Source organism: Xiphias gladius, chromosome 21 (assembly GCF_016859285.1).
Source record: "Xiphias gladius isolate SHS-SW01 ecotype Sanya breed wild chromosome 21, ASM1685928v1, whole genome shotgun sequence".
In the NCBI taxonomy this organism is placed as follows: Eukaryota; Metazoa; Chordata; class Actinopteri; order Istiophoriformes; family Xiphiidae; genus Xiphias; species Xiphias gladius.
The window spans coordinates 24,876,874-24,901,312 of record NC_053420.1 but is presented as its reverse complement, the minus strand read 5'-3'; the positions used below and the strand labels follow the sequence as shown (position 1 = coordinate 24,901,312).

The following is a 24,439-nucleotide window of genomic DNA, read 5'->3' as shown; positions in this document are numbered from 1 at the left end:
TATGATGACAATAAAGGTAAATGACTAAATTAATTTAAGTCTAAAATCATGCAAGAAAAATAAGTCAGTCTGTTGGCCTGACAGTTAACAATTACGATCTGTCTTAACAGGTTTTGACCCTGAAGGTCAGCTGACGACAGGTTCTATCTGACCTGCCAGGAGCGGATCTTGACTGGATCTCCCAGGGTGCTGATCAGGTTGGGTTCGTCAGTGTGTGGAACACTTAGCTCTTTGAAACAATGCAGCCATTCCTCTGCCATGGCTGCCCTGTATTCTCCCTAAACACAGAAACAATGAACCTTCATGTAAATTATGCTAATCAATTATGTTCAATTTTTATGATCATACTAGGTTTGATTTTTAGTTGTGTCTACTGGAACAAAAGTACGTTTTTTGATGTTGGAAACCTTCCACGAGGAAGACATCACAATATGGAATCTTAAATAGGCAGTTGATTGTGATGGGAAATGTGAATATGGATACAGTATATTATGGGTAATGAAACTTTTTAATATCTATGTATAATATGTATTCACACCCTCACACTCCATGAGTTACCACCCACTTACACTGAAGGGTCCCAGGTATGCTATGTATCCTGCAGATAGAAGCACATCACCTGGTACATTATTAACCATGTAATCCAGATGCTGCACTGTTTCCTTCCAGCGCACTTTTTCATCTGCCAGTCCGCCTATAAGCTGGAGAAAATAAGTGCATCATCATGACCTATCAATATTAAAGCAGGTAAATATATCGAGATTAAATAAAAATGAGAATTGTTGTTCTTGTAAAACACTATTGCACTGCAATGTTTTCTGTTATCTTATTATAATGTACATATTATATACTTTACATAATATATATACATATATATACACACACAGACACACATATACATATATATGAACATGTATATCACATATTTTATTTGGATATATTGTTCATATTATATTTATATAATATATTTATGTTTTAACTTTTTGCGTGATTATATTCATTGTACATACATATCAATCAACATATATTCCCAATTATATTATATCGACTACTTTTGTATTATCGGTTTTTGCACATACATTGCATTTAAGCACACTGGTTTAGGGTAACATACTGTATATAGTTTCAAACTTTGATTTATCAGTTGTCTGCATACATTTTTCTGCTTATTTGTATCCTGCTCCTAACCACCTTTCTGATCTGTTTCTTGAGCTGCTGTAATGCTAAATTTCCCTCCTGGCAAGTTTTGTCTTATCTTATCATTCCTTCTGACCTTGTCTGCTCGGACGAGGCGGCTCTGACACATTTGATACTTGTTGTCCAGCTCGTCTTTCTTAGCCAGACAGTCTTGGTACTTGGCTTGTAAAGTGGCAATGCCGCCCTCCACTGCTGCCAACTTTTCTTTGGCATCATTCAAGATACGCTGGGTCGCTGCTAGGTCCTCCTGGGCCTCTTGGAGAGCTTGCTGTACAAATACTTACATTTTTAATGTTTAGATTATACTCTTATGTTGAGAAACTTAACTTTAAACACATTGGTGTCACAAAATATCTGAAACGATTAACCAGGACAGTGGTTCAAACATAGATTTCAGTTTTTACCCTTTTAGGTTCCACAGCCTTGGCCACAAAGTGATATACATGCATGGCTCGCACCCACTGGCAAATGGAAGTACAAGCTTTGGAAACCCTGGCAATGGAGGCTGGCTGGAATTCCTCATTATCAATGTAGGGCTGGACTAAATTGATCACATTATCCGGTATGTTGTCCTGCAGAAATGATTAGTGTCACAAAAAAGCAGCTTTTAATACATCTCACAGATCTCAAACAGGAAATTACTAAATTGGCATGAAATCTGAAACTTACAGAGTTGCAAAGGCTTAAAAAAAACCTGAAAGAGGTAATAATCATGTTCTGGAGAGACCATGATAACATATACTATACATACAATTACGTAGCAATATATCCATTAGATATGTGCTCTACCTTATCATACTTGAATAGGCTCTCCAGAAACTTGCCAGGGTCCTGTAAAAGACCCTTTCCAGGTTCCCAGTAGTCGTCAATCTTGGTGCCAGGCTTCTCTCCAGGTACCTTTTTGGGTTTGATGCCCTTCATAATGCACACCGCTTCAATAACCAGCTTCACACCCTGGGGTGGTCGCTGCATTGCTCGTACCTATGGAAAACATTTCGTCTCAATTCAACAGGAATCATTAAAATGACAAAAAATCATTCAAGAAGTGATATTCCACAAATGATATATAACATACTGTATACAATGCAGTAGTATTTGAAGACTATCTTGACTAATCATCATCAAAATCCCTGACCTCAGTGACATCATTTTTATTAAGAGACTTCAGGCTGGTGAGAGCAGCATCCAGGGCTGGCAGAGCCTCGTCCAAGTCTCTCTGGGCGTCCGCTGCGATGGCCCCTGCAAAACGGGCTTTCTCTGAAGCTTTTGCTTCCTCTGCCTGCACTGACCTTCGGGTCTCCTCTGCAACCACTGTGTCTTTCTGTCAACATAAAATATACAGCACATTTAAAATCCACAGATTATACCATTTAGTGTAGGTTGTCAAGAAAACCCGATTATGCACTTCAGTGAACCAAAGCATCAGTTTAAACATTTGTATATGTTGGATACAATATGTAATACCAGTGCCAGGAGAATTCAGGAAAAAAGGTATATGTTATTTGTGTGAGGCTCATTTGCTTCTAACTCTATTAATATTTCCTTACTTTAATGGTCTCCATGGTGACTTCAGTGTCCCTAGCAGCCCCCTCCAAAAGAGGCCTCATTGTCTCCAGTTCCTCTTGCATTTTACTCACATCTTCCGCTGTGCTAAGGAGCTATAGGACCAAAGTACAGTGCAGTCATATAAGAGTGCTAATTACTATGTATACAAATTACCCATTCATTTATACTATTAAACATCCATATCCACTCAAGTGAGTAGAGATAAGTGATTAACCTAGCAGTGAAAATACACAAAGATATACAAACTATTATGATTTCTCCTATTTTTATTTTTTTCTTCCCAGTCGCTTGCCTTGTCCAGACCCGTCTTCATGCGCTGACGAGCACTGCACAGTTCTTGCTTCTTGCGTCCAGTGAGATCTGAAAAGATTTTGAGCAGCTCCAGGTAGCTCTTGGGTGTGACATAGTTGTAGCGTGAAAGCTCAGCTAGGTACTGTTCACACTTCCTGGCTACCATCTGGTGAATCTTCACACACATCCTCATCTGGAGAGGGGAATTGATTAGGGAAAAACTGTGCTTAATGAAAAGTTATTTAAGTATTTTAGATTTTTGATTCTAGTTTTTTTCCTTTCTCCTTTTCTTTTCAGGAAGCCAGTAGTTGCTATTTATTTAATCAAGGTATAAATAAATGTAAATTAAATATATAAATATATTTGCCAAGACTTAAAAGACTTAAAAGTTGCATGAGTGAGATAATACATCACAGTGAGCATCCTGCCTTAACTATTGTCAAAGTCCTGTTATTTTTGCATGGTATTGCAGTGAAAAAATTTCAAATTACTCTAGACATTCATATGATTGAGTAGCAGAAGTGTGTAGCAGAGGCTACCATTCACCAGTAATCACACATACCTGTGATTGCTCCCTAGCCTTTTATCCCATCAGTTTAGACTAAGGGGTTACTTCCTTGCCGAACAAGGCATTTCCCGGTCTCACGTCCGAACCATTTTCTCTGCTCACAAATCATTTAACCAGTTTGTTTTCTCATGGCCACTCTTGAATCATAAATTCCCTGACAGATGTATACACGCAACATGTGCTCATCATCATATTGTTGTCTTTCAGTGCGCTGTCATTCAGCTGGTTAGGAATCAGGGCTCACAGTCTATGTTTAAGTTAAGTTAACCCACCTGCATTTATTCAGCTGCATGTTTGCTCAATTATTACATGTAAAATGTTTGAGCTAGTGGTGGATATAAGACTCAAAGACAGATCCTAACCAAATATGAGCTCAGTATGACAACCAATTAGCCAATGGAGGATGAAAATATAAAATCATGATACTGTCTCAAAGTTATTATACAGATATTCTGCATTATGTAACATTTAGCCTGTTGACACATTTTGTAAGTTCTCTACATATTGTTATTTTTATTATAGATATTTGTGAATGTCAGTACAGTACTTCCTTGCTTTGTCAATGTAATTTTAAAACCTTCATATCAAGGAAGCTCACTGGCACACACACACACACACACACACACACACACACACACACACACACACACACACAGCATCCTCACCAGTCCATTCATGGCCATGGGGCTGGCTTCTAGCTCAGGCAGCTCATTAAGAAATGATGTGGCCACAGCCTGCAGAGCCTCTTCTGGCCAGGCACTGAACCAGTCTATGGTACAGCATGTCACCAGTGAGGGAAACTGCCTAAGTCGTGCACGAAACACCTCACCGATAGGACTACAGGGTAAGAAAAGGAAGGAAGTATGAGCCACGAGGAAAGGAGAGAATAAGGAGGAAGAAGGAAGAAAACAGAGATGGAGGAGAAACTTTATAAATTTGTTTTCATTTGCTTTTGACCATGTAATACAAGCTTTTCACAATTACAAACCTCATGCAGAGCACATTGTGGATGTTGCTGCGGACCCTTCTGATATAGGCAGCCATGAGGTTGGCTTTAGTTGGCTGCTGCCCCAGGTCTAGCACCACTGGCTTCATTGCTGTCAGGATGCGCTCCTGCTCGTCTGTTGCATATAGGTTGGGAACTTCCCCAGAGTTCAAAATGTTGTTGATATCTTCCAGGAATGACTCACTCTTAATCTGGAAGATTAACAAAAAGGTCATAACAAGTAAAATGGCAATTTGTCTTGTGAGATACTTACTCACATATACTTAGGATCATTAATATTTACATTTTAAACATTTTTTTTATGATCTAACTTAGATTGATTTAAAATACGTGCAACTGTGCAACAGGATCCCTAACACACACATTGCCAGCACAGTACATACTACACTAGAAATACGTATAGTGGTGATAATCTTATTACCACAAATCCATGTAGCAGGTGGTAAGAAAGTGCTATTGTTTACCTGTGTGTCTACAAAGAGGAAGGTGATTTGCTGGTTCTGAAGACCAGCTTTCAGCATGATGCTTTTAATATCTTCCCTCCACTGTGTTTGACCATAGTTCTTAGACAGCTCAATCTGGAAACACTCATATTCTGACCTAAATATAGAAAAATACACAGTGAAGACTGGGCCACAAGATCATTAAAGGCTCATACTGTTGTTTTTGCATGTTTTAGCACGTAAACAGTAAAATCATGTACACTTTTAAAATCATGTACATTTTAAAATTTACAAAAAAACCCATCTTGTACCCACACTATCACATGACAATAATGCAACTTAAACGAAGGCAACAAAATGTTGATAGTAATGAAAATTTAGCATTTTCTGTCTCTGCAAGCTGATTTTAATAGTGTGCTGAAATGAATGGAAACAAACAGCTGCCACCTTGTATGCTTTGAAAAAGGTCAGCAGTAACTTATAGCATAAAAAAACATGCAAAACCAATAGTGTGATCCCTTAACAAACCAAATAATTGGAGAAACAAACTTCTGATTCATGAAAATTTTGTGTTAAACCTGCTAACATAAGAGCTTCATGTCCTTAATCACAGAGAGTCTTACATATGCGAGGCGAGCTTAGTGAGTGACTGGCGCCCACTGCCACTGACTCCAAGCAGCAGGGCATTGCCCAGGGGCTGGCGCAGGATGCGACTGATACGGCACACATGCTCCATGGCATCCATGAAGAGCACCAGCTTCATCTTGGTGGTACTGATCTGGTTGTAGTCTTCCATGTATTCCTCCATCACTTTTGCCAACTATATAAGGAAATGCAATATAATTCAGGGGTAGAAGATCAACAACCATATCATTACAGAACGTGCAATACAACACACATTTTGATAAAGTATATAGTCAGATAATCAAAAGTAACAAGTATTCTGTTATATTATACAAATTATTAATTCATTAGTATCAGAATTGTAGAACAATTTTTTATGCAGGAATTTTTACTTTATTTGAAAAAGATTATTTTGTAAAAATAAATAGGAATCTTGTAATACGTTTTGTGTATAGCAAAATGAAGCAGCTGGTCTGTAAGCCAACTTGTTAGCTGTTTACAGTGGCAAGAGCAAAACACACTCTGACATATTTCCAACACGGGCAATCGCTCCACCCACCTTTTCCTTGTCTTCTATGAGTGTATAGACTTTGTGGTCAGCTCCAGGAATCATGAAATCCCCATAGAGAACAGGTTGGCAAAACACAACCTCTTCAAAGCTACAGTCAAACTCCAGAATGCAATCCTTCAGGAGCCTGTTGAACCAATCTCTGTCCTCTGCACACACAAGGCGGTCCTGGAAAACCCGGCAACTTTCGTGGTACCACAGCTGCAGCAGCTGCAATTTGTCCTAAAAACACCAAAGTAATTCTACTGTCAGGATGTACAATACACTGCTTATACCAGTTATTTCTAATGGATCAAGTGACTAAACCTTACAATCTATAGTAATGTGATCATTGTACATTAATTTGCTTCATCTGACTACCTCTATCATGCTAGCTTCAGCCATGAGGATGCCCTGGAAGACTTTGGACAGGTCTCTCAGGTTGAAGGTGTAATGGGACTTGGATGGAGTTGGGAGAAGCTGGGAGGTAATGGTAGAATAGACTCGGATAGTTGCCTCTACAAGAGACTCATTCAGCGGCTGGATTGCTGGCACAAGTCCTGATGAAAAACAGCAGAATAGAACAGAGAAGTGATAACATTCAAACATGAAATTCAGTTGAAAATCTAGTTACTTAAGGCTTTTTAGACAATCAGAGACACAGGCTTTGATCAACATTTTTGTTTTTAAATTTGCTCTATAAATGTGCTGTATAAATAAAATGACTTGAAATGACAAGCATTCAAACCATGTGTCTTTTTATATTATACATGCTATACGAACTTGGAATATTAAATGACATTTTATTTGATTTGTACTGCTTGTCTGCTCCCTTTCACTGAGTCCCTGACTTACTGCCTGGTTCCTTTTTACTCATATTTCCCTCTGAAAGACAACAAAGATTCAGTTAGAAACTGCAGTTATTGTTTTCACAAGCTAATTTAAGTATTTTCTACCTTGCAACAACTGTCCTGCTATAACATATGGCCTTAAATTTAAATACATTAACAGCACTGACTCACCCATCCAACTGCCTAGAATGGTGGAGAAAATCTTCTTCTTGCTGGTATCCTCCATTTCAGTGAAGGAAAGAAGGTTGAAGTGGCGTGTGAAGCGCTGGGTGATGGGATTCCGGCCTCCACCTGGAGGTCCCATTGCACAGGCAAAATTGATGTCCACCAGGTGCTTGAAAGAACCTGTGTAGTAAGGACAGAAAAAACAAAAAAGAATCTGTCCGATGGATTTTTCTGATCCAAAATACCGTGATTAAACACAAATCTTGGTCATACACGATAAACGATTAATACTTTAATCATGGTGAAACATGGTAGAACAGTGTACAATTAGTACAAAAAGACACTAAAAGGTCAACATTTAAAATATATATTTTTTTAATTTAACATGACAGAAAACGAAATATGCTTAAACTTTCTCACCTATCTGCTTCCTGTCATACCAGCCTCTGTGGTCCATCCACTGCCGCAGCAGTTCAATAGGAGGCTGGGCACCATACGTCTCCAACATTGGCATGTTTAGATCATCAATGAAGAAGATGAAGTGCTTCCCCATTGGGGGCCCAAACACACCCTTCCGCCTGTCACAGGCACACGCATCATTCAAATGGTGAGTCACAAATACGTTGTTGTATTGACAATAATGTGTAGTTGTGTGGACAATGTATGGTAGAGCAGGCATACCTTTTGTCTAGTTTACTGTCGATGTAATCTTGAGTCTGGTTGGCTGAGGTGCGGGCAGAGAACATGAGGAAATGTGTGATGTATTCAGCAGGCATGTTCTTCAGTAGCTTGTCTGACATGGTCAGGGTCTTTCCTGTGCCAGTTGGCCCAATACAGAGCACCTGGATCCCAAACAAATATACATCTAGTTTAATGGTGCCTTTTCAAGGAATTGGAAGCATTTAAATGTAAAGCATTTACTCCTGGATTCTGAATAAGTGTTTCAATATAAATGTTCACGATTTAGATTGACAGGTGATACAGTTTTTACCTTTTTTAACATTTATTTGAAACAGAAGTATTTGTAGACAGATGTGTGAAGATTACATACTATCAAAGTACTCACAGGTTTCTTATTGGTTAAAAGCATATCCATCAGGAAAGACATTCTCACTGTGTCAGCAGTGGGAATGATGATGTCAGCATAATTTGTCTCTGGGTTGATTACAACACTCTTTGCATATTTCATCCAACTGACCCACTGGACCTAGAGTACAGGCAAAAAGATAAATGGATCAATAGAAAAAATGTGTCTGGTAATTTTAGCTGCAGTTCATACATAGCCTTTATGTTTAAGCATCATCTGTGTACTTTTTTTTCCTCATCTTCGTCGTCATCCTCGAAGTTACTAATCCCTGCATCATCAAGCCTGTAGTCATATACCAGGCCCTCCTCTGGAAAACATAATTGAATCTGAAGAACAAATACATTTACATTAATTCACCTCTGTCAAGAAATAATCCAGCAAATAATACTTATTACATTTGAAATAACTTGCTATTGGGATGCTAAAACAGAGATTGTAATCTGACCTTCTCCTCTGCCATCTTTTTCTTGAGCCAGGCACTGAAGCGCCGGCAGCTGGCTGCGTCTCCTGTCGCTCCGACACTCCACACCAGAGAAAAAAAGAACCAGGGCTCGATCAGCTCCTTCAGATGGTCCAGTTTCTTTTGAGTTGGGGGCCTTTCATCCTACAAGACAATTAAGGATTGACGAGGGGAGCACAATGAACACAACACTATCTAGCACATAGAAAATTAGATACTAAACATGGGATACAGAGCTGAAACTTCTACCAGTGTTTTTGTTCAAACATCATATTTGCACACAAATCAATATATTCCTTTATTGTGGGTTATTCTTAGAGGGCAAAACTTCTCACACACCTCTTTAATGTCAAAGGGATTGAAGAAGCAGTCCATTAGTTTAAGCAGACTACAGGCAAGGTTGCTGTCTAGGGATGTGATGACCTCCTTTACTGATGTGCGGACAAATGTGATGGAGTCCTGTGTGAACGTGCAGAAAAATTAAGAAGAAAGCAGTGCATTGCTTATACTGTCATAAACTATGAATGAATGAAAAACCCTTAAGATTCCCTGCCGCTTTCTCTCAGTTAGGTCTTGCCTCTCACCTGCAGGAATCTGGCAAACAAGGAGTTGAGCTGTTGTGTGTATGGTTTCAAGGCTTCAGGGACCTGCTTCAGCCAGCACTCTGTAAAAGGGATGAGGCCCAAAATACTGGGCTCCAGGTAGACCATACCACAGCGAGACACCGTGGCTGGGGAAGCCACCGCTAAATCCTGCACCTCAAACATCATGGTCATCACCTGCAGGAGGAAGACACAAAATATCGGAATGTACTTGAGACAGAGGGCATCACACCGACTGAAAATCCAAGATCATAAACTTGACCTTACATCAGTGAGCTTAATGATTTCCCCAGAGCTAAGGCACAGTTTTTTGTTGTCATCCAGCACAGTGTTCATGTTCTCAATCCACACAGCATCCACTGGCCCATCAAACATGTACCACTTTTTCTCTTTGTCAATAGATGCTGCCCCTCCACGTATAAGAGATGAGAGGATACCGTCTGTCCTACAGGGGTGGAGAAATAGGCAAAGTAGGTCTGTGCAATAATAATAATGTCTGTCTTTTTTATTTGTTTTGTCATTTGTGTAGAACAAACATTTCTTACCACTCATGTGTGAGCAAGTCATACTGCCCATAGAGCTGTCCCATGGTGATAGACTTGGGGTTGAGGACATATATCTGAACTGGCTCATACACATCACCACTTACAGAGAGCTGGCCCTTCAGAGCTGTTATTGCTGCACCTAGTATCTCATAACACTAAAACACGCAACAGTTACACTTACATACAGGACTTTACGCTGCAAAACAAAAATCATTATCAACTTTATGCATAAAACTGTAAACACTACAGCCGAATTTAAAAGACTCACCTTGGTTTTACCAGATCCAGAAGGTCCCACCAACATCAGGCCATGTCTCACTACAGTAGTCTCATAGAGCTGAATACACTTACTAATATACCCTGCAATCACCACAATGCTGTCATCTACTAATTGTATAAATAGGGGTAACAACATATCTGAAAAGAAACACTAAGAACACTAACCATCCACGTCTTTGAGGTTCTTCTTGGTGCAGACATTGCGCATGGACTCTTCGAGTGTGCCATAGTTGATTGGCTCCTGTTTAGTTTTAGGGAAAAGATCGGACACAATACCGTTGAAGAGTTTCAGGTCATCCTGTAAAAACTTAGGTACATTGACGTCTTGAATGGCCCGCAGACAGATCAACTCCTGGGAGACAGTGAGATTGCAGAAGAATAAGATATTAATTGGATAGGTAGAGTTTTTCAAAAGCCATTCAATTATTATGTCATGTTTTCTTATATTTTACTTCCATCAAAAAAAAAAGAAGCATTCCGAACCTCATTCATGTCAGGATTTTCTCTCTTAAGGTTTCCTGCAGCTGAAATCACAGTCTTCACAGCTCTCATACCAAAATCATAATGATCCTTCAGATGAACAAGAGCAAAACTCAGCACATCTTTCTATCTTTATTACTATATACATATCCATACATTTGACACCAGTTATTTTTTGCCATATGTACATTATATTAACTGTTTTTTCTATGACAAATTTTCTAGTCATATAAAATAAAAAAGAAAGTTTAAAAAGTAATATCTGTCACAATTATCACATACACCCACTTCCATGGACAAATAATGCCTTTTCTTGGTAGACAGACATGTATGTGGAGATTAAACTAATTCTAATGGTGATATCCTCTGAATCCTCACAGTACCTGAGAGCTAAGCTGTTCAGAGGAGAGCTTGAAAGTGGTAGTGATCTTCTTGGAGAGGACTTTGGCATCACTGAAGCCAAATGAGTACAATGAGATCTCCGCTATCATAGCATAGTCAGGGACCATCATGGCCACAGGACGAAACAGAGCCTGTAGAGGATATAATCTTATTTGCTGAACTCCATCTGCTTATTCTCTGTTATACAGTTATTTAAGATTAAATTATGATTTCAAACCTTCAGATTGTCAGGCAGTTCTGTGCGGCCAGCGTAACCAGGATTCATAGTGATAAATACAGCGCAGGAAGGAACAAGAGGGATCTCTGACCCCTCAAACACAAACCGCTCCGCCTAAAAACACAACATGCAAACAATTATTTTAGAGAAACATAGGACTGCCTCTATACAGTACGTAGTTGGCCTACAAATTTCTATATTTGTGATTAGTAATCTTTTAAAATGCAAAAGAAAGTTTTGTTTAATTAGATGATGGTATATTTTGCATCTAAAACATTATTCTATAATTGAGGTTAGTGTAAAAACTAGTAATGCATGTTTTTGAAATTTTTACTAATATCACAGATAATTTACTTTGTCATATATATGTCTCTGACACATATAAGCAACATTTTTCATTTTATAAAAAATACAACCATGTGTGATGCTTGATTCAGATATATGTAACATGCCAATTTATTAGTACCTGTGTTGTTTTTTGCATTTCACTATACAGTAATGCTTCCAAGTCTGTGTAATGGCTCCAGAAGGGGAAGTTTATTCAACAATATACTTTACTCAAATATATGAAATATGCAAATTTTACTTCAACATAACATCTTTGCTCTTTCTTGAAATGCAGAAGAAAAAAGTAGAGTATATTTACACAAAAAGAAAATACTCAACGTAATTATGTACGGTAATTCTAACACTCAAGTAAAGTAGGTGGATAAGTAAAGTAGGTACCACCATGTGACTTTGTAGTGATTCAGTTTCTCACCCTTTGCTGTTGGGCCTTTTGTATTGTGGTGATCTGTTGTGCCACCACAGACAGCACCTCCACATCAATACGATTAAACTCATCAAAGCACGCCCAGGCACCGGAGCTGCAGAATAGAAGAAAGGTAAGTAATCCCAGATTGTGATTGATGGCAACATTTGTGACATTTAACAGCAAACCTGACGATCTATTACACTTAAAGGTAACTGCCTCTTACCTGGCCAGTCCTTTGAGAAACTTGCCCATAGCAATGAAGTCCAGCTGATCAGAGCAATTGAAAACCACTGTCTGGATGGCAAGAGCCTTTCCCAAGTCTTTAGTGGTTTCTGTCTTTCCTGTCCCTGCTGGACCTGCAGGAGCTCCTCCAAACTTCAAGTGTAGAGCTCCTGTCAGGGTCAGGTAGCATCTAAAAGAGCCAGAAAGCAGTGTGTTCAAAGAAGTTTATGGCATTCATTAAAAAACAGATTGGACATCATTATACAAAAAAGCTAGGTGGCTACCTGTCAGTGAGTGGGGTGATGACCAAGCGTCCAGAGTTACCTAGGTACTCATATCCATACAAGAATTCTGCATTCACAGCACGGATGTACAAGTCATCTTTTGCCCAGTAGTACCTACAAACAATCAGTATTTCACTAATTTCTGCACACACAGTATTTAGGATTAATTATACGCAGTTGACTCCAAGATCAAGATCAGTGACAGAAGTAACAGTGACAGGAGTAAAGAAATAAGAAAACAAAACAACAAAAACAAACAGTCCACCTGAGCTGGCTGATCCACTCAAAGTCATTGATGCTTGAGACCTCTTGCTCCACCAGCTTGGCTGCTACATCTTTAGCATGGACCTCTATGACGATGAGGGCTGAAAGCACAGCTCGTTGCATTTTAGAGAGACCTCCTCTCACTAGTTGCACCAAGTCACCCAGCTGCATAAACGAAGGGCAAAATGTTAAGAATGTCAACATATTCTATAATGAGAAAATTGTTCAGTGCAAGTGTGAGCGATAAATAGAAGAGTGTATTTTTTCACAAATTTTAGATATTTAATGTTATTTAGTTTTAATATTTGCCAGGCCAATACTAAGTCCACACCTGTGTCTGTAGTTGTGGGTAAAGGCAGTCAGCCAAGACTCCCTGCTCCAAAGCCTCAGACACCTCAGCAGTCCAGAAGACCTGACAGCCAGCTATCACCACTTGACCAGGCCATGATAAAACCCACTCTACTCGAGGTTGCTTAGGGGTCAAGAGGGCACACAAAGATCTTACAAAAGCTGAATACCTTAAAATGTCTCAACTTGAAATTAACAAAAAACAACCTACACAAGAGTAGAAAACACATCATAACCATCAAAGTGAAAGTCAACTTTGCAGACCTCAGGGTAGACTTTGAGTGAGTGGTCAATGTTATCCCTCAACGTTGCCTTCATAGACTTCTCCACATCCCTCAGCCAGTCTTCCACATTTCCAGTCGGCCACACTGGCAGGAACAGCTTCACCTCCTCCCCTTCTCCAGAGTACATATGTGTGATCTGTAGATCTGACTGGAATTGAAGCTGAGAACCAACAGATATGTCAGTCGTGTGGTATACATGTTATGTTTCCAGTAGTCTATAAGCAAAGTAACTGTAAAGAAACAACCAGGCAAAACAAACCCGTGCAATGTTCTCGAAGCATTTGCGCAGGTGTGGTTGAACAGCAGTGGGATCTTTGGTCTGGGAGAGAATCTCAAGGAGCTCATCATCTGACAGGAAGTAAAACCTACAAAAAAATATTCACTGTATGTTACATCATACAGTGTGTGTGTGTGTGTGTGTGTGTGTGTGTGTGTGTGTGTGTGTGTGTGTGTGTGTGTGTGTGTGTGTGTGTGTGTGTGTGTGTGTGTGTGTGTGTGTGTTTCAAATTTTGGGTGACATCATGTGAAAAAGTGACTAAATAGTGAACTCGTGTGCAATCAAAAGACTGAAAAATCTGTTATTAACACCATCAGAAACCATAAGTGACATAAGTGTTTTCAGGACACTTTCACTGTGGCTTACCTGGGGAAGGAGCCTCGTTTTTTCTCCAAATACTCACTGAGACCCTTCTGCACCTGTTCCAAAAGTGTGTTGCACTCCTTAAGTTTGTCTAGTATGTGAGCATCTGGACAAAGCTCAATCACCTAGAAGTAAACACAGAAACACACATAAATAGTTTACAACAAACACATGAGCATTATAATAATCTGTTCTAAGATCTATCCTTTAATATGAAGTGTGGAAGCGCTGACCTTTCGATTATTAAAGGCCTTTTTCATGACTCTTTTCCATATTTGCTCCATTTGCTGGTATCTTTTTCCTTCCACAGGCAGCTGCTGGTTGATATCATCGGAGCTGAAGATGGGCTCCAGGTAGAGCCATGAGCGCTGGCATGTCAGCCACTCCTCCAGCACATCCTGCAAGCACCAGAAGAGGGCAGTAGAACAACACAGCACAACATAAGACACTGCATAATAATGTTAGAATCTGTGTTTTTGGGCATGTGTATGTACCTGAGTCATTCTGAGCTTGCTCTCCCAGGTGCTGATGCAGCCCTCAAAGGCTTTTTTGAAGGGAGAGAAGGACATACTCTGCGTCATGACAATGTGGTCATCCAGCAACTGGGAGGCTTCATCTGGGCTCTTCAGGATATAGGTGCCTGTCTCCTTGTAGGGCAGCACATCAAAAACTACTGTCGCCCACTCTTGTTCCATCTTTTCCAAAGCCTGGGTAAGAAGGCATGAAAACAGGTAGCAACCACCAGTTCGATGAAGATATTCACACACTGACATTGTGCATTAACAAGCAAAGTTCAGTGCATTGAACTAAAAACACATCAGTCACTAGACCTCTGTTTCACCATTTTGTGGTTGTAGTAACCCTCTCAAGTGCTCCTGTTTTTAAAATTGCTTTTAAAATTCTACATTTTGTTCAAGCAGAGGATACAAATAAGCAGTCCAAATCCTGTCTAAACTTTGCAGTTCCATAGCAGCACTCTATTCATCAGAACCCTATACAAAACATGACTGAAAACTTCATACAAGACTGCATTTAGAGTATGACTGTGGTTCAAAGGTACCTGCTCAATGGAATACTCTTTCCCAGCAACCTCAGCCACATGAGCTATGTCATCCACATGGTTCTGCAGGCCAAGCTCCAGGCAGCGGGAGAAGGTCAGACTGGCTTTGGGCTTAACTTTCATCTGAATGCGTTCAGAAAGGATCTCCCAGTGGCGGCTCCTCATCCCTGGGTTCCTCAGGCCCTGAATCAGAGGAATGTGAGGACAGAAGTCCTCAATTTTGCTGCAGATTACAGTTGCCACCATCTGGCAGTCTAGTGTCATGTAAGACAAAGAGAGAAGCCCAAAAAAAGGTAGGTCAGCCACAACACGCAAACAAACATCTTCACTTTGTCAAATTTGTATGATGATAGATGAGTCACCTACCAGGAATATCCTTGAACTGTTTAATACATTTGTGCATGGTCTTGTGGGCATCCGTGACATTGTGCTCTAGCTGCTCAGGATCGATGGATGATAGTGGGTCATTGAGCCAGCTCTCATGCCAACGTAGCCAATCCGAGGTGGTGGTCCATAGGTCTTTATAAGGCTGGAAGTCCTTAACCAGCTTCTGTAGACGATCATACTGTAGTACATTTTTTTCATTGTCAGTAAAATCATGAAAAATGTATCTTCTTGCTCATTTTATAAAAAAACCTGGTAACAAAATGTATGTAAAAATCCTTTTACTTGATACACTCTCTTTCACTTACGTTTGTGACAGGAATACCAAACAGACGTTCTCTGGTGTTGTAGGTTTGGGCCATAGTCTGGCACTCCTTAAGTTGCTTGCTTGTACGCCTCACCTCGTTGGCCATCTCATGGGCATGATCAATGTCTGCGTGGCCCGCAAACCCAGCAACCAGCATCTAAAACGCAGTTAGGGTGATTTATAACCCATTACCACAATCTCACTTTGCTGAGACTAAACAAAATAATTTCTAACATGAAAACACAATAAACTAAGGCCAGTCTAAAGTGTATGATTTTTTGGTCAATTAAAAACAAGTTAAAGGAAAATAGCACACTAGAAAGCCGCTGACTAGTCGTTATGAATAATCACAGGTCCACTTACAGACACATCCAAATTCCTGTGAGGTCGGGAAAATTTCTGAAAATTCATTTGGAACTCATCTGGAGTTCGTTCTGTCATATAGTGGGCACCTGGCCTTAGCTGACAATGTAGTAAGTAGTTATTAAACAAATAACCCTAGCTGGCTCAGCTGACCTGTAGGGAGTCTAGGTGCTCCTCAAAGTTGTTCTGATCAACTAGCTGGATCTTGTGAAACCGCTCCTCATCCTCCACATGCTGTACAGCTGCTGCTTCCACCTGGTTGATTATCCTTTGAGGCCATCCAATAGCTGTCCACCTGCATAGTTAAGCAGCTATAATAATGAGTATAGAAAACTCCTCAGGACCATCTGTTCACTCTAACTACTCCGAACCCATCAAATAGCTCTTAATCCGACATTAGAATATATTTATAAATTTTCATGTCAGTTTTTTTAAATTAACATGATGATTATGCACTTACTTTTTATTAGCATCCTCATCTGAAAGACAGTGGCAAAATTCTTCTATTAGTTCATAGTCTGACAGGGACTTGCCAATAAGTTCCTGTTTTGGACAGATTGGAAAAATAAGAATTATTAACTGTCATATTTCTGTCATTCATATAATATAAATGACAAATATCCGCTTCATCCCTTCAATCTGTACCTTGTAACTCTTGAGGTGTTCTGGGATTTGTTTCATCCAGTCCCTCTTTTCAGCCAGTTCATCAATGCTGTTGGGCTTCTCTCGTAGCTTTCTACTCATGATGTTACACTCTTCACATGCCTGCATGCACAAGATAACAACAGTCACAACACAAGTTTTAAAAAGCAGGAAAAGGTAATTCTCATGTTGAAGTAAATGTAGGTCCTGTGTAAAAAAAAAAAAAAAGTATAATGAAATACTTCTTACTACTTTCTACATTCTGGCCGGCAAACAAATGACTTACATCATCAACCCGCTTGCGTAGCTTCAGAGCAAGGTTATCCAGCATTGCATTTGCTAAAGCCTTTCTTTTGTTAGAGAGAGCCTGGCGTACAGCCTCTACACGGACAATAAATGGACCAATCACAATGGAGGATGGCAAGGAGTTTTCAATCCTATCCTTTTCTTTGAGATGTTGTTCCACCTCTTTTTTCACCTCTTGGGATGTCTGTTCTGTATGCGTATGAGAACTGGCATCGAAAATAGAGACATAACAGAAATGAGGAATCATTAACAGGAAAACAATGGTTTCATTCAACAAAGAAAGCATCTTGAATGGACCATAAATCTGAAGGCACATGTCCTTACACATTTGACAGGGAGTTGTGAGAATTTAGATAAGTAATTTTACACATAAAGTTACCTGAGAAGAGTTTCTATGGTCATGTTGTGTAGCTCTAAATGTTCCTCATATTCAACAGCATAAGCCCTGAGAGGTATGGCTGCTTGTATAAGAGCACTGCGGACCTTCTCTCTCAGCTCAGTTACTTCTGGTTCCCACAAACTCACTGACTCGAGCAATGGATCGCCACCGATTAACAACTTCTGCATCACAAACTTGCATGGACAAGAGAGGAACAGTTAAATCCTTTTTCATTTTTAATTTAATGCTGTGTGATTGAGGTGACTGCAAATTTTATTTTACCTTATCAAGCTGTGGTACATTGTACGTTGCCAGAATGCCTTTATCAAAAAGGTTAACGATAGATGTCTCAAAATTCTCCAGTGGTGTGGTGTAATGAACTCCAGTCTGGTCCAGAACCAAGTCCACCAGGAACAGAGGGTTCTTTTTTGGCCTAGATATGGACAATGTAGTAATATTATCAACACAATACTGAATATTTAACACAGTAATAGGTTATATCACGCTAACTGTCAAACACTCATCAAAACTGAACTGAGTATATAATGTATAACTGACTTCAGGATACAATAAAAGAATAAAAAAATAAAAATAAAATGTCTATGAGCACAAAAGTGTGTGATGTTTACATCCATGTGAATGCGTGTCCATGTGCGTTTATACTATATGTGCATGCTGTCCTACTTGTATGGGCTAGTGATAAGGTTCTTCCCCCAGACAAGGTCCTGAGGACACATCATCACACTGTGACAGGCGTCCAACAGAAGGTGAGTCAGGCTGAGCAGCGAATCCTGCACGAGGTACCGCAGAGAGTCTTGCATGTTGAACCGAACCACAGCCATTAGTCTGTATAGCTTGGAAATTTTGTACATCTCCCAGAGAGACTCATTCACGTTGTACCAGCCCGGGCCAATGTTCCCCAGGTTGGAACGGAGGCTGTTGCTCAGTATGACCCTCCATGACTCCCGAAGGAACAAGCTTATCTGAAGAGGGACGAAAAGATTTGAGGCTTCTATATTCATGGAAGTCAGGTCTCTTTTATGTCTGCATGCTTTGTTTCTCTGGTAATTCCCAGTTAACACCAGCCACAAAATGTAGCCACTGTTAAAGTGAAATTAATTTTATTTGTACATTGACTTTTTCTCACAACTGTATAATTTTGAAAAAAAGAAGCTGTTAGTCTGCAGTTAAACTTGTTTGGAAATGATTTGATCTTGAATAAGCCACAATTTTCCGGATGAGCCATTGTTAGCATTCATGTATTCAACGTTTTATTAAAAGAAAAAAAATCTATTTTTCATAGCCTAGTACTGGCAGAAGAAAAGCTACCTTGATGCTAAAGTACCTGAGTATGCATTTGAGACTGGATGGCTTCAAACTCGTCCAGTCGCAGTGGTTTGATCAAGGTGACATTGAAAAGCCTCATGGTTGCTACTTTGTTGCACTCAGACCGTATTTCAGATAATACACAGATCATCTCTGGCTTTGCCAGCAGGGAAGAGAAGACAAATTCAGTTTGGTTCTTCTTATATTCAAAGTGAGGAACTGGAATGCACCCTGTAGGTAAAACAACCCAGTATTTACAATAGATCAAGACATGAATGCCAGGTTTTGGGTGTTAAAACATTTCTTTAAACTTAACTCCAGTGATTCAAACAAATGTATGCAAGACTAACTGACTCACCTTTTTGCGGTACATACTCAGGTTCCTTCTTTGGCAGGGCAATGTGTGAAAACTCCTTTGAGTGACTCATCACTACTTTGTCAAAGCTCATGCGGTTCATGATATGGTAAAATCCCAGTTTGACCTCTTTCTCCAGGTCCCCTATACACTTCTCCAGACTGCACACATAATATTAGTTTTATTCACCTCTCATTAGATAGTTAACATTTTCAACTCTGTGAACTCTATTAAAAAACAGGCCATGCTGAAAAAGGGGAAAATTACAGCATGAATATGACACTGACATTACTCACATTTTCAGCCTGAGTCCTGGGGCTGAAAGGGCATATTTTTTCATACGCTGGAGACTGTGGGTATCAAGAGATGGTGTTCCCCTCCAGATGGGCATGCAGTCCACAGACAAGTGGTAGAGGAGCAGGGCCTCCGTGTTCTCCCTCCAGCGCAGGGCAAACTGAATCCGTTCAACAAAGACACGTGGGTCCTCAGCACTGAATAACAGTCTGATCCTAGGTACCCAGTACTTAGTGCCTGCTAGCAAAGGGTTTACTCCTATGCAACAGAGGGAGATGGAAGGCCCACATACATGGTTAACATGACAAACAGAGAGTGACAGGGACAAGAGGAAATTATGAGACACTAGTCTTATTATGGTGCAAAGACATAACAACAAACCAGGACATTTGCTCTTTTTGTGTTCTTTATTTAAAATAGGATTTCCTTCTTCATCTGTCATTTTGCTTTTTTGGTGAACCTTCTGCACCAGGTACTGGCATTTCTCTTTACTGTAGTCAAGAACTCCAACTAAATGCCAGCTGTACTCCAGGCAGGAGCTTTTGGTGTCCTCTTCAAAAGAAAGAGAAGAGGGTAACCATCAAAAAACAGAAAAGAATGTGTACTCTGTTTAAACAGTATATTTCTGAGGACATTTTACCAGAAGGAGTCTTGTCATCTATAGGTAGCAGTGCTTTTGCAGGTAGAGGTTTTTGATCAGGTGATCCTTCAGCAGTGCCCAGGGCAAGCCAGTCTTCTGGAGTCCGGCAGTCATACTCCTCATTGTCAAATATCTAAGGGATGCAGGAAGGGACGCAGGAAAATTCATGAAAGATAAGTCTGGCGTGGTACTGCACCCAGACAAGATTGCAGCAGTAACAGACTCACCTCCAGTGGGAGATAGGGTGACACAGGATTGTCTGGTGTGGTCACATGCTCATCACAACTGCTCGGATGTCTTGGCATTATAATATTAGTGTCTATGCCTTTTTCTGCCAGGAGCTTTTCAAAATCTAAATTCAAGTATTCCCTTCGACGTCTGCAAGAAAACAATATAAAACTGTATAAATAAGTCATAACAACAGGCAGTTAAAATAATTCATGAACCCTACTACCAACGAATGTACGGTGTGAGAAAAACGCTAAATATCTACTTATGCTAAAAGCTCAGTGTCTTACTCACTCTCATATAACCATTGAATCTTGTGCTACAGTATGTAGAACATGCTCACTACAGGGCCTGCAATGAGCTGAGAGCTTCACAAATTAATTGTCCCCTTTTGTCATTCACAGTGCACATAAATAGCACAGACCTCTCTATCTCTAACTTGCGGGGTATCTGGCCAGGAATGGTTTGGTAGGGTATCTGGACCTTGGGTGTATCTCCACCCCAGCAGAAGTAAGAATTCTGTGACAGCTGTGAGACAGGTCCATGGTAATCCTTTTCAACAACCTTGAACTGGTCAGATGGAGTCTTGAAGGTTTTATCTATGGAAAACAGTGCAGAAGGGCAAAGATTTTACAGAGCTTTTTTTTTTTTTTCCAGAGAGCATAATATGCTCCTCTTATCAGTGCAAAAGTTGGCATATCAGAAATAATGACTTAAAACGATTGCATGCCTAAAAAATGTCATGTAATACAGTATCTCACCTTTTGGTGTGTTGTAATCACTTAACTGAATGTTGGACTGGCTTTGTGACCCCTGCTGGATCCCAGGTCCCACTGTAGGAAACTAATCAATAAACAGTAACTCTTGGTTTAGATCAGAGCATATCAGAAGCTTGGTCATTTGCAGGGGCTTCATAATAAAACCTCTGTCAGAATTTGAAGAGTCAAATGCATGAGCTTATGTGTTTTTTACCTGGAATTTGGAAGTAGTGATGACATCCGAGTAGAAGCCCTTCTGCTCATTCAGAGAGTATTTCCTGATTGGAGGGAGTTTGTATCTGTGACTCAGAGTTGGGGGCCTGGGCTCTGGAGGTTTGCTGGGGGGATGTGGCACCAGTACCCCAAAACCAGGCAAATATTTGCCCTCCATCTTCTAGCAGAATGAAATCCTTTAATCATTTATGAACATTGAAGCCTGGATTTAGTGTCCTTGTTTCTGACCTGGGAGCACCAAACGTCTAATGTATATTTTGAGAAGGAGAACAGGAAAAAAATATTTCACATCCTTAAGGTTTTTGAGCTAACCTTAACAACAGGACAGTTCCTGCAACTTTGTCACCGGGTCAGTGTACGTTTTAAAAGACCAATGGTGTCACGTTACTACTGCTAATAAAACAACTAAATCTGCACTCAAGGTGTATTCATACTGTAAAGTTAAAGAGCGTTAAATTAAAGCTGACGTTAAGCTACTAGCGTTTATGTTCGCCAAATCACTTGTCTGAAAGGGTTCCATGAAACAACAAAGTAGCAGTCTGTGTAAAGTTTGTCACTTTAATTTTGTGAACGACAGACAACAATCATTTTGACATACCTTATTTTAAATCTAGTTACACGCTGCAACGCTCCTTTTAAATACCCTCCACATAACGAAATGTTGGCTAGCCGAGCCGTTGAAATCTCAGTCTTCCACGCAGAGGGTCACTGCGTGAGGAAATGCTGGCCACAGCAACGGTTGTCATGGGGATGAAAATGCGCAAACCCCGCCACCGGCAGAGAGAGCCCGAGGAACGCGGCAGACTGAAGCGAGGAACGCTTCCGAAAGAGAGAGCTTTTAAAGTTTGGGACGCGAAAGGACGAGGGGAAAGAAGAAGAAAAGAAGAAAGAAAGAAAGAAAGAAAGAAAGAAGAGAATATCAGTGGAAAATATTGTATTTTTTACTTTTTTACCATATCTCGGTTATAAAATGTATGTATGTATACATCTATATAATGTTATAGATGAAACTGTCCAACAATTTTTTTGAAAATAACTAATAGTAGCTAATAGTATACAAGCAGCTATAGCCTACAATGTAATATAATAGCCTCTAGTGTGTTAGATTTAAATGGGGCTATTGTGCTGCATAATGAGTATTTTTGATACCTGAGAAGAAAACATTTTACTGTTAATACTTGAATACCTATAGATTTTCTTAGAGTGCTTTTACATAGCAAAATTGCTATTTTTGCTCAAGTAAAAGATCTGAATACTTCTCTTACCTCTGGTAAGGGAAGAAAAAAAGGAGGGAAGTAAGAAAAACCCAAGCAGGACGAAAGAAGAGAGGACTGTAAATTGTGAGCCTGTCCCTGTAGAAAATTACCGTCTCTGTGTCAGTAGTGTTTTTACTGAGTGTGGTTCTCATTCAAACTACTCCAAATCCCTAAACCCTGTTTGTCCTCTAATTTAAACATATATAACTGCTGGATAAAAGCAGTTTGAATCTAAAAGCAGTGGTAGAAGTAAAAAAAATAAATTAATTAAAAAAATAAAATTATATATATATATATATATATATATATATATATATATATATATATATATATATATAGCATGTGTGAGTAAATGTAGGTAAACACATCAAAAATTTCACAAGACATTGTTTTCCACAGGTAAGCAGCAGAACAGTCACATCCCATGCTGTTCCTTCCTGGTGAAGATAGTGATGGTAATGGCAGTAATGATAACCCAATGGAATTTGATCGGAATGCACACTTTCCTGTGTTCAAATTTGCAATCTCCTCCTTTCACAATCATGACAGCTCAAATGTGTCCAAAGGGGGGAAAACCCCATTGACCCATGCGATCCCCACAGTCCTGGGTCACAAGGGCATCATAACCTCGTCTGTTTCCCATGGTAGATCAGAGGCATCATGCACTGCAGCCCCTGCTCATGCCCCTGGCCTCTTCAGTTGAAACCCATCAGAGCAGCCTGAGATTGGGTAGCCAGGCACAAAGGAATAGTCTCATGTGTCTGAACCCTCACGTGTCACTAGCGAAGGACATGCTGCCACGCAGATAGGGATAAATTAAGGTCGTGAGGGGAGTGGAGAGTGGCTGACGTATAGTCTGCGTGAAAATCACATCTGAGGACACAGGAGTTCTTTTGCCTGGTTGTGGCAGGGATCGTGAGGAAACCACTGTACTCCGCTCTGTGAGAAGGTCAATAACAAAGTGTTTTACAGCGGAGCCAAAGAGCAAATACACAGAGTGACTTGATATGGATACTATGGATAGAGCAGTTCTGTGCAGCACTGGGTCGTTACTCAAGATGGGCCTACTGAAGTGTTTAGAAAGAGGCCTTCTGCCTCATTGGCTTCTCTTCAATGGTGCTCAGTCTCAAAGCAATGACCTCATCCTATGCGGAAGCCTAAACCAAATGAAAGACTTCCCCAAGGGTCTAAATAACCCACATCTAATAATGGCATTATAATATCAGAGTGGCCTGAAATCATCCTGACCACAGCAATTTATTAATCACTAACACATGCCTACTGGTATTGATTGAATCAGTGAGGAGAACTGGGCCAGAGAGGTTACAAAGAAAAAAAAAACACAAGAACCACAAGTCTATGATGAGGCGGTGGTCCCCTACAAAAAGTTTGGTTGGCTGTACTGCAGCCATCTCTGGAGCCAGGAGCCCACCATGGTGATGGGACTTGATTGGACAGATGTGGCCAGCAGCTCTGGGTGAGTGGAACTGATTAAACCCTAACAAGTTTTGTTACAGCTTTGATCCACCCTGTACTCGAACAGTCCAGCAAAATGCTGACTTGAAAGATATGGCTCAACATCAACCATTGAATTACATCAATATTAGTCACTTACATAATCACCCAGATGTGTTATCCATCCTCTCCCCTCTTCATCCTAAAATCCTTATATTGTTCATTTACTTCTCTTCCTCCCTCTCTCCTACTTTTACAGTATTGGGATGTTGTCAGGGTCATGCCATTGTGAATATAAATCCCATTTTACGCTAATGACATCAGCA

At 40.0% G+C, this 24,439-nt stretch overlaps 1 protein-coding gene across 1 annotated transcript in view; it reads right to left on the bottom strand.

Moving 5' to 3' along the window:
• Nucleotides 1–22,056, bottom strand: part of dnah1 (dynein, axonemal, heavy chain 1) — a 32,250-nt gene extending 10,194 nt beyond the window's left edge. The window contains exons 1-60 of the mRNA XM_040159490.1: nucleotides 22,001–22,056; nucleotides 21,383–21,578; nucleotides 21,172–21,253; nucleotides 20,835–21,009; nucleotides 20,410–20,560; nucleotides 20,183–20,315; nucleotides 19,924–20,094; nucleotides 19,545–19,800; nucleotides 19,252–19,409; nucleotides 18,913–19,124; nucleotides 18,252–18,550; nucleotides 17,850–18,000; nucleotides 17,568–17,761; nucleotides 17,169–17,394; nucleotides 16,886–17,005; nucleotides 16,701–16,783; nucleotides 16,394–16,535; nucleotides 15,879–16,034; nucleotides 15,553–15,751; nucleotides 15,187–15,440; nucleotides 14,621–14,833; nucleotides 14,360–14,524; nucleotides 14,130–14,251; nucleotides 13,746–13,851; nucleotides 13,467–13,646; nucleotides 13,186–13,326; nucleotides 12,856–13,019; nucleotides 12,591–12,704; nucleotides 12,308–12,496; nucleotides 12,091–12,196; nucleotides 11,331–11,444; nucleotides 11,095–11,244; nucleotides 10,715–10,801; nucleotides 10,397–10,583; nucleotides 10,221–10,312; nucleotides 9,953–10,107; nucleotides 9,675–9,852; nucleotides 9,390–9,584; nucleotides 9,145–9,264; nucleotides 8,791–8,949; nucleotides 8,570–8,671; nucleotides 8,325–8,465; nucleotides 7,940–8,100; nucleotides 7,679–7,836; nucleotides 7,265–7,438; nucleotides 7,098–7,127; nucleotides 6,624–6,802; nucleotides 6,255–6,485; nucleotides 5,695–5,891; nucleotides 5,093–5,228; nucleotides 4,611–4,819; nucleotides 4,288–4,459; nucleotides 3,056–3,247; nucleotides 2,745–2,855; nucleotides 2,333–2,518; nucleotides 1,987–2,178; nucleotides 1,602–1,769; nucleotides 1,274–1,465; nucleotides 570–701; nucleotides 153–278 (exon numbers count right to left, since the gene is read on the bottom strand). Coding sequence (XP_040015424.1) covers nucleotides 153–278; nucleotides 570–701; nucleotides 1,274–1,465; nucleotides 1,602–1,769; nucleotides 1,987–2,178; nucleotides 2,333–2,518; nucleotides 2,745–2,855; nucleotides 3,056–3,247; nucleotides 4,288–4,459; nucleotides 4,611–4,819; nucleotides 5,093–5,228; nucleotides 5,695–5,891; nucleotides 6,255–6,485; nucleotides 6,624–6,802; nucleotides 7,098–7,127; nucleotides 7,265–7,438; nucleotides 7,679–7,836; nucleotides 7,940–8,100; nucleotides 8,325–8,465; nucleotides 8,570–8,671; nucleotides 8,791–8,949; nucleotides 9,145–9,264; nucleotides 9,390–9,584; nucleotides 9,675–9,852; nucleotides 9,953–10,107; nucleotides 10,221–10,312; nucleotides 10,397–10,583; nucleotides 10,715–10,801; nucleotides 11,095–11,244; nucleotides 11,331–11,444; nucleotides 12,091–12,196; nucleotides 12,308–12,496; nucleotides 12,591–12,704; nucleotides 12,856–13,019; nucleotides 13,186–13,326; nucleotides 13,467–13,646; nucleotides 13,746–13,851; nucleotides 14,130–14,251; nucleotides 14,360–14,524; nucleotides 14,621–14,833; nucleotides 15,187–15,440; nucleotides 15,553–15,751; nucleotides 15,879–16,034; nucleotides 16,394–16,535; nucleotides 16,701–16,783; nucleotides 16,886–17,005; nucleotides 17,169–17,394; nucleotides 17,568–17,761; nucleotides 17,850–18,000; nucleotides 18,252–18,550; nucleotides 18,913–19,124; nucleotides 19,252–19,409; nucleotides 19,545–19,800; nucleotides 19,924–20,094; nucleotides 20,183–20,315; nucleotides 20,410–20,560; nucleotides 20,835–21,009; nucleotides 21,172–21,253; nucleotides 21,383–21,559 — 9,465 coding nt within the window. The 5' untranslated portion in view covers nucleotides 21,560–21,578; nucleotides 22,001–22,056. The remainder of the gene's footprint in view (nucleotides 1–152; nucleotides 279–569; nucleotides 702–1,273; nucleotides 1,466–1,601; nucleotides 1,770–1,986; nucleotides 2,179–2,332; nucleotides 2,519–2,744; nucleotides 2,856–3,055; nucleotides 3,248–4,287; nucleotides 4,460–4,610; nucleotides 4,820–5,092; nucleotides 5,229–5,694; nucleotides 5,892–6,254; nucleotides 6,486–6,623; nucleotides 6,803–7,097; nucleotides 7,128–7,264; nucleotides 7,439–7,678; nucleotides 7,837–7,939; nucleotides 8,101–8,324; nucleotides 8,466–8,569; nucleotides 8,672–8,790; nucleotides 8,950–9,144; nucleotides 9,265–9,389; nucleotides 9,585–9,674; nucleotides 9,853–9,952; nucleotides 10,108–10,220; nucleotides 10,313–10,396; nucleotides 10,584–10,714; nucleotides 10,802–11,094; nucleotides 11,245–11,330; nucleotides 11,445–12,090; nucleotides 12,197–12,307; nucleotides 12,497–12,590; nucleotides 12,705–12,855; nucleotides 13,020–13,185; nucleotides 13,327–13,466; nucleotides 13,647–13,745; nucleotides 13,852–14,129; nucleotides 14,252–14,359; nucleotides 14,525–14,620; nucleotides 14,834–15,186; nucleotides 15,441–15,552; nucleotides 15,752–15,878; nucleotides 16,035–16,393; nucleotides 16,536–16,700; nucleotides 16,784–16,885; nucleotides 17,006–17,168; nucleotides 17,395–17,567; nucleotides 17,762–17,849; nucleotides 18,001–18,251; nucleotides 18,551–18,912; nucleotides 19,125–19,251; nucleotides 19,410–19,544; nucleotides 19,801–19,923; nucleotides 20,095–20,182; nucleotides 20,316–20,409; nucleotides 20,561–20,834; nucleotides 21,010–21,171; nucleotides 21,254–21,382; nucleotides 21,579–22,000) is intronic.
• Nucleotides 22,057–24,439: the final 2,383 nt, after the last annotated feature.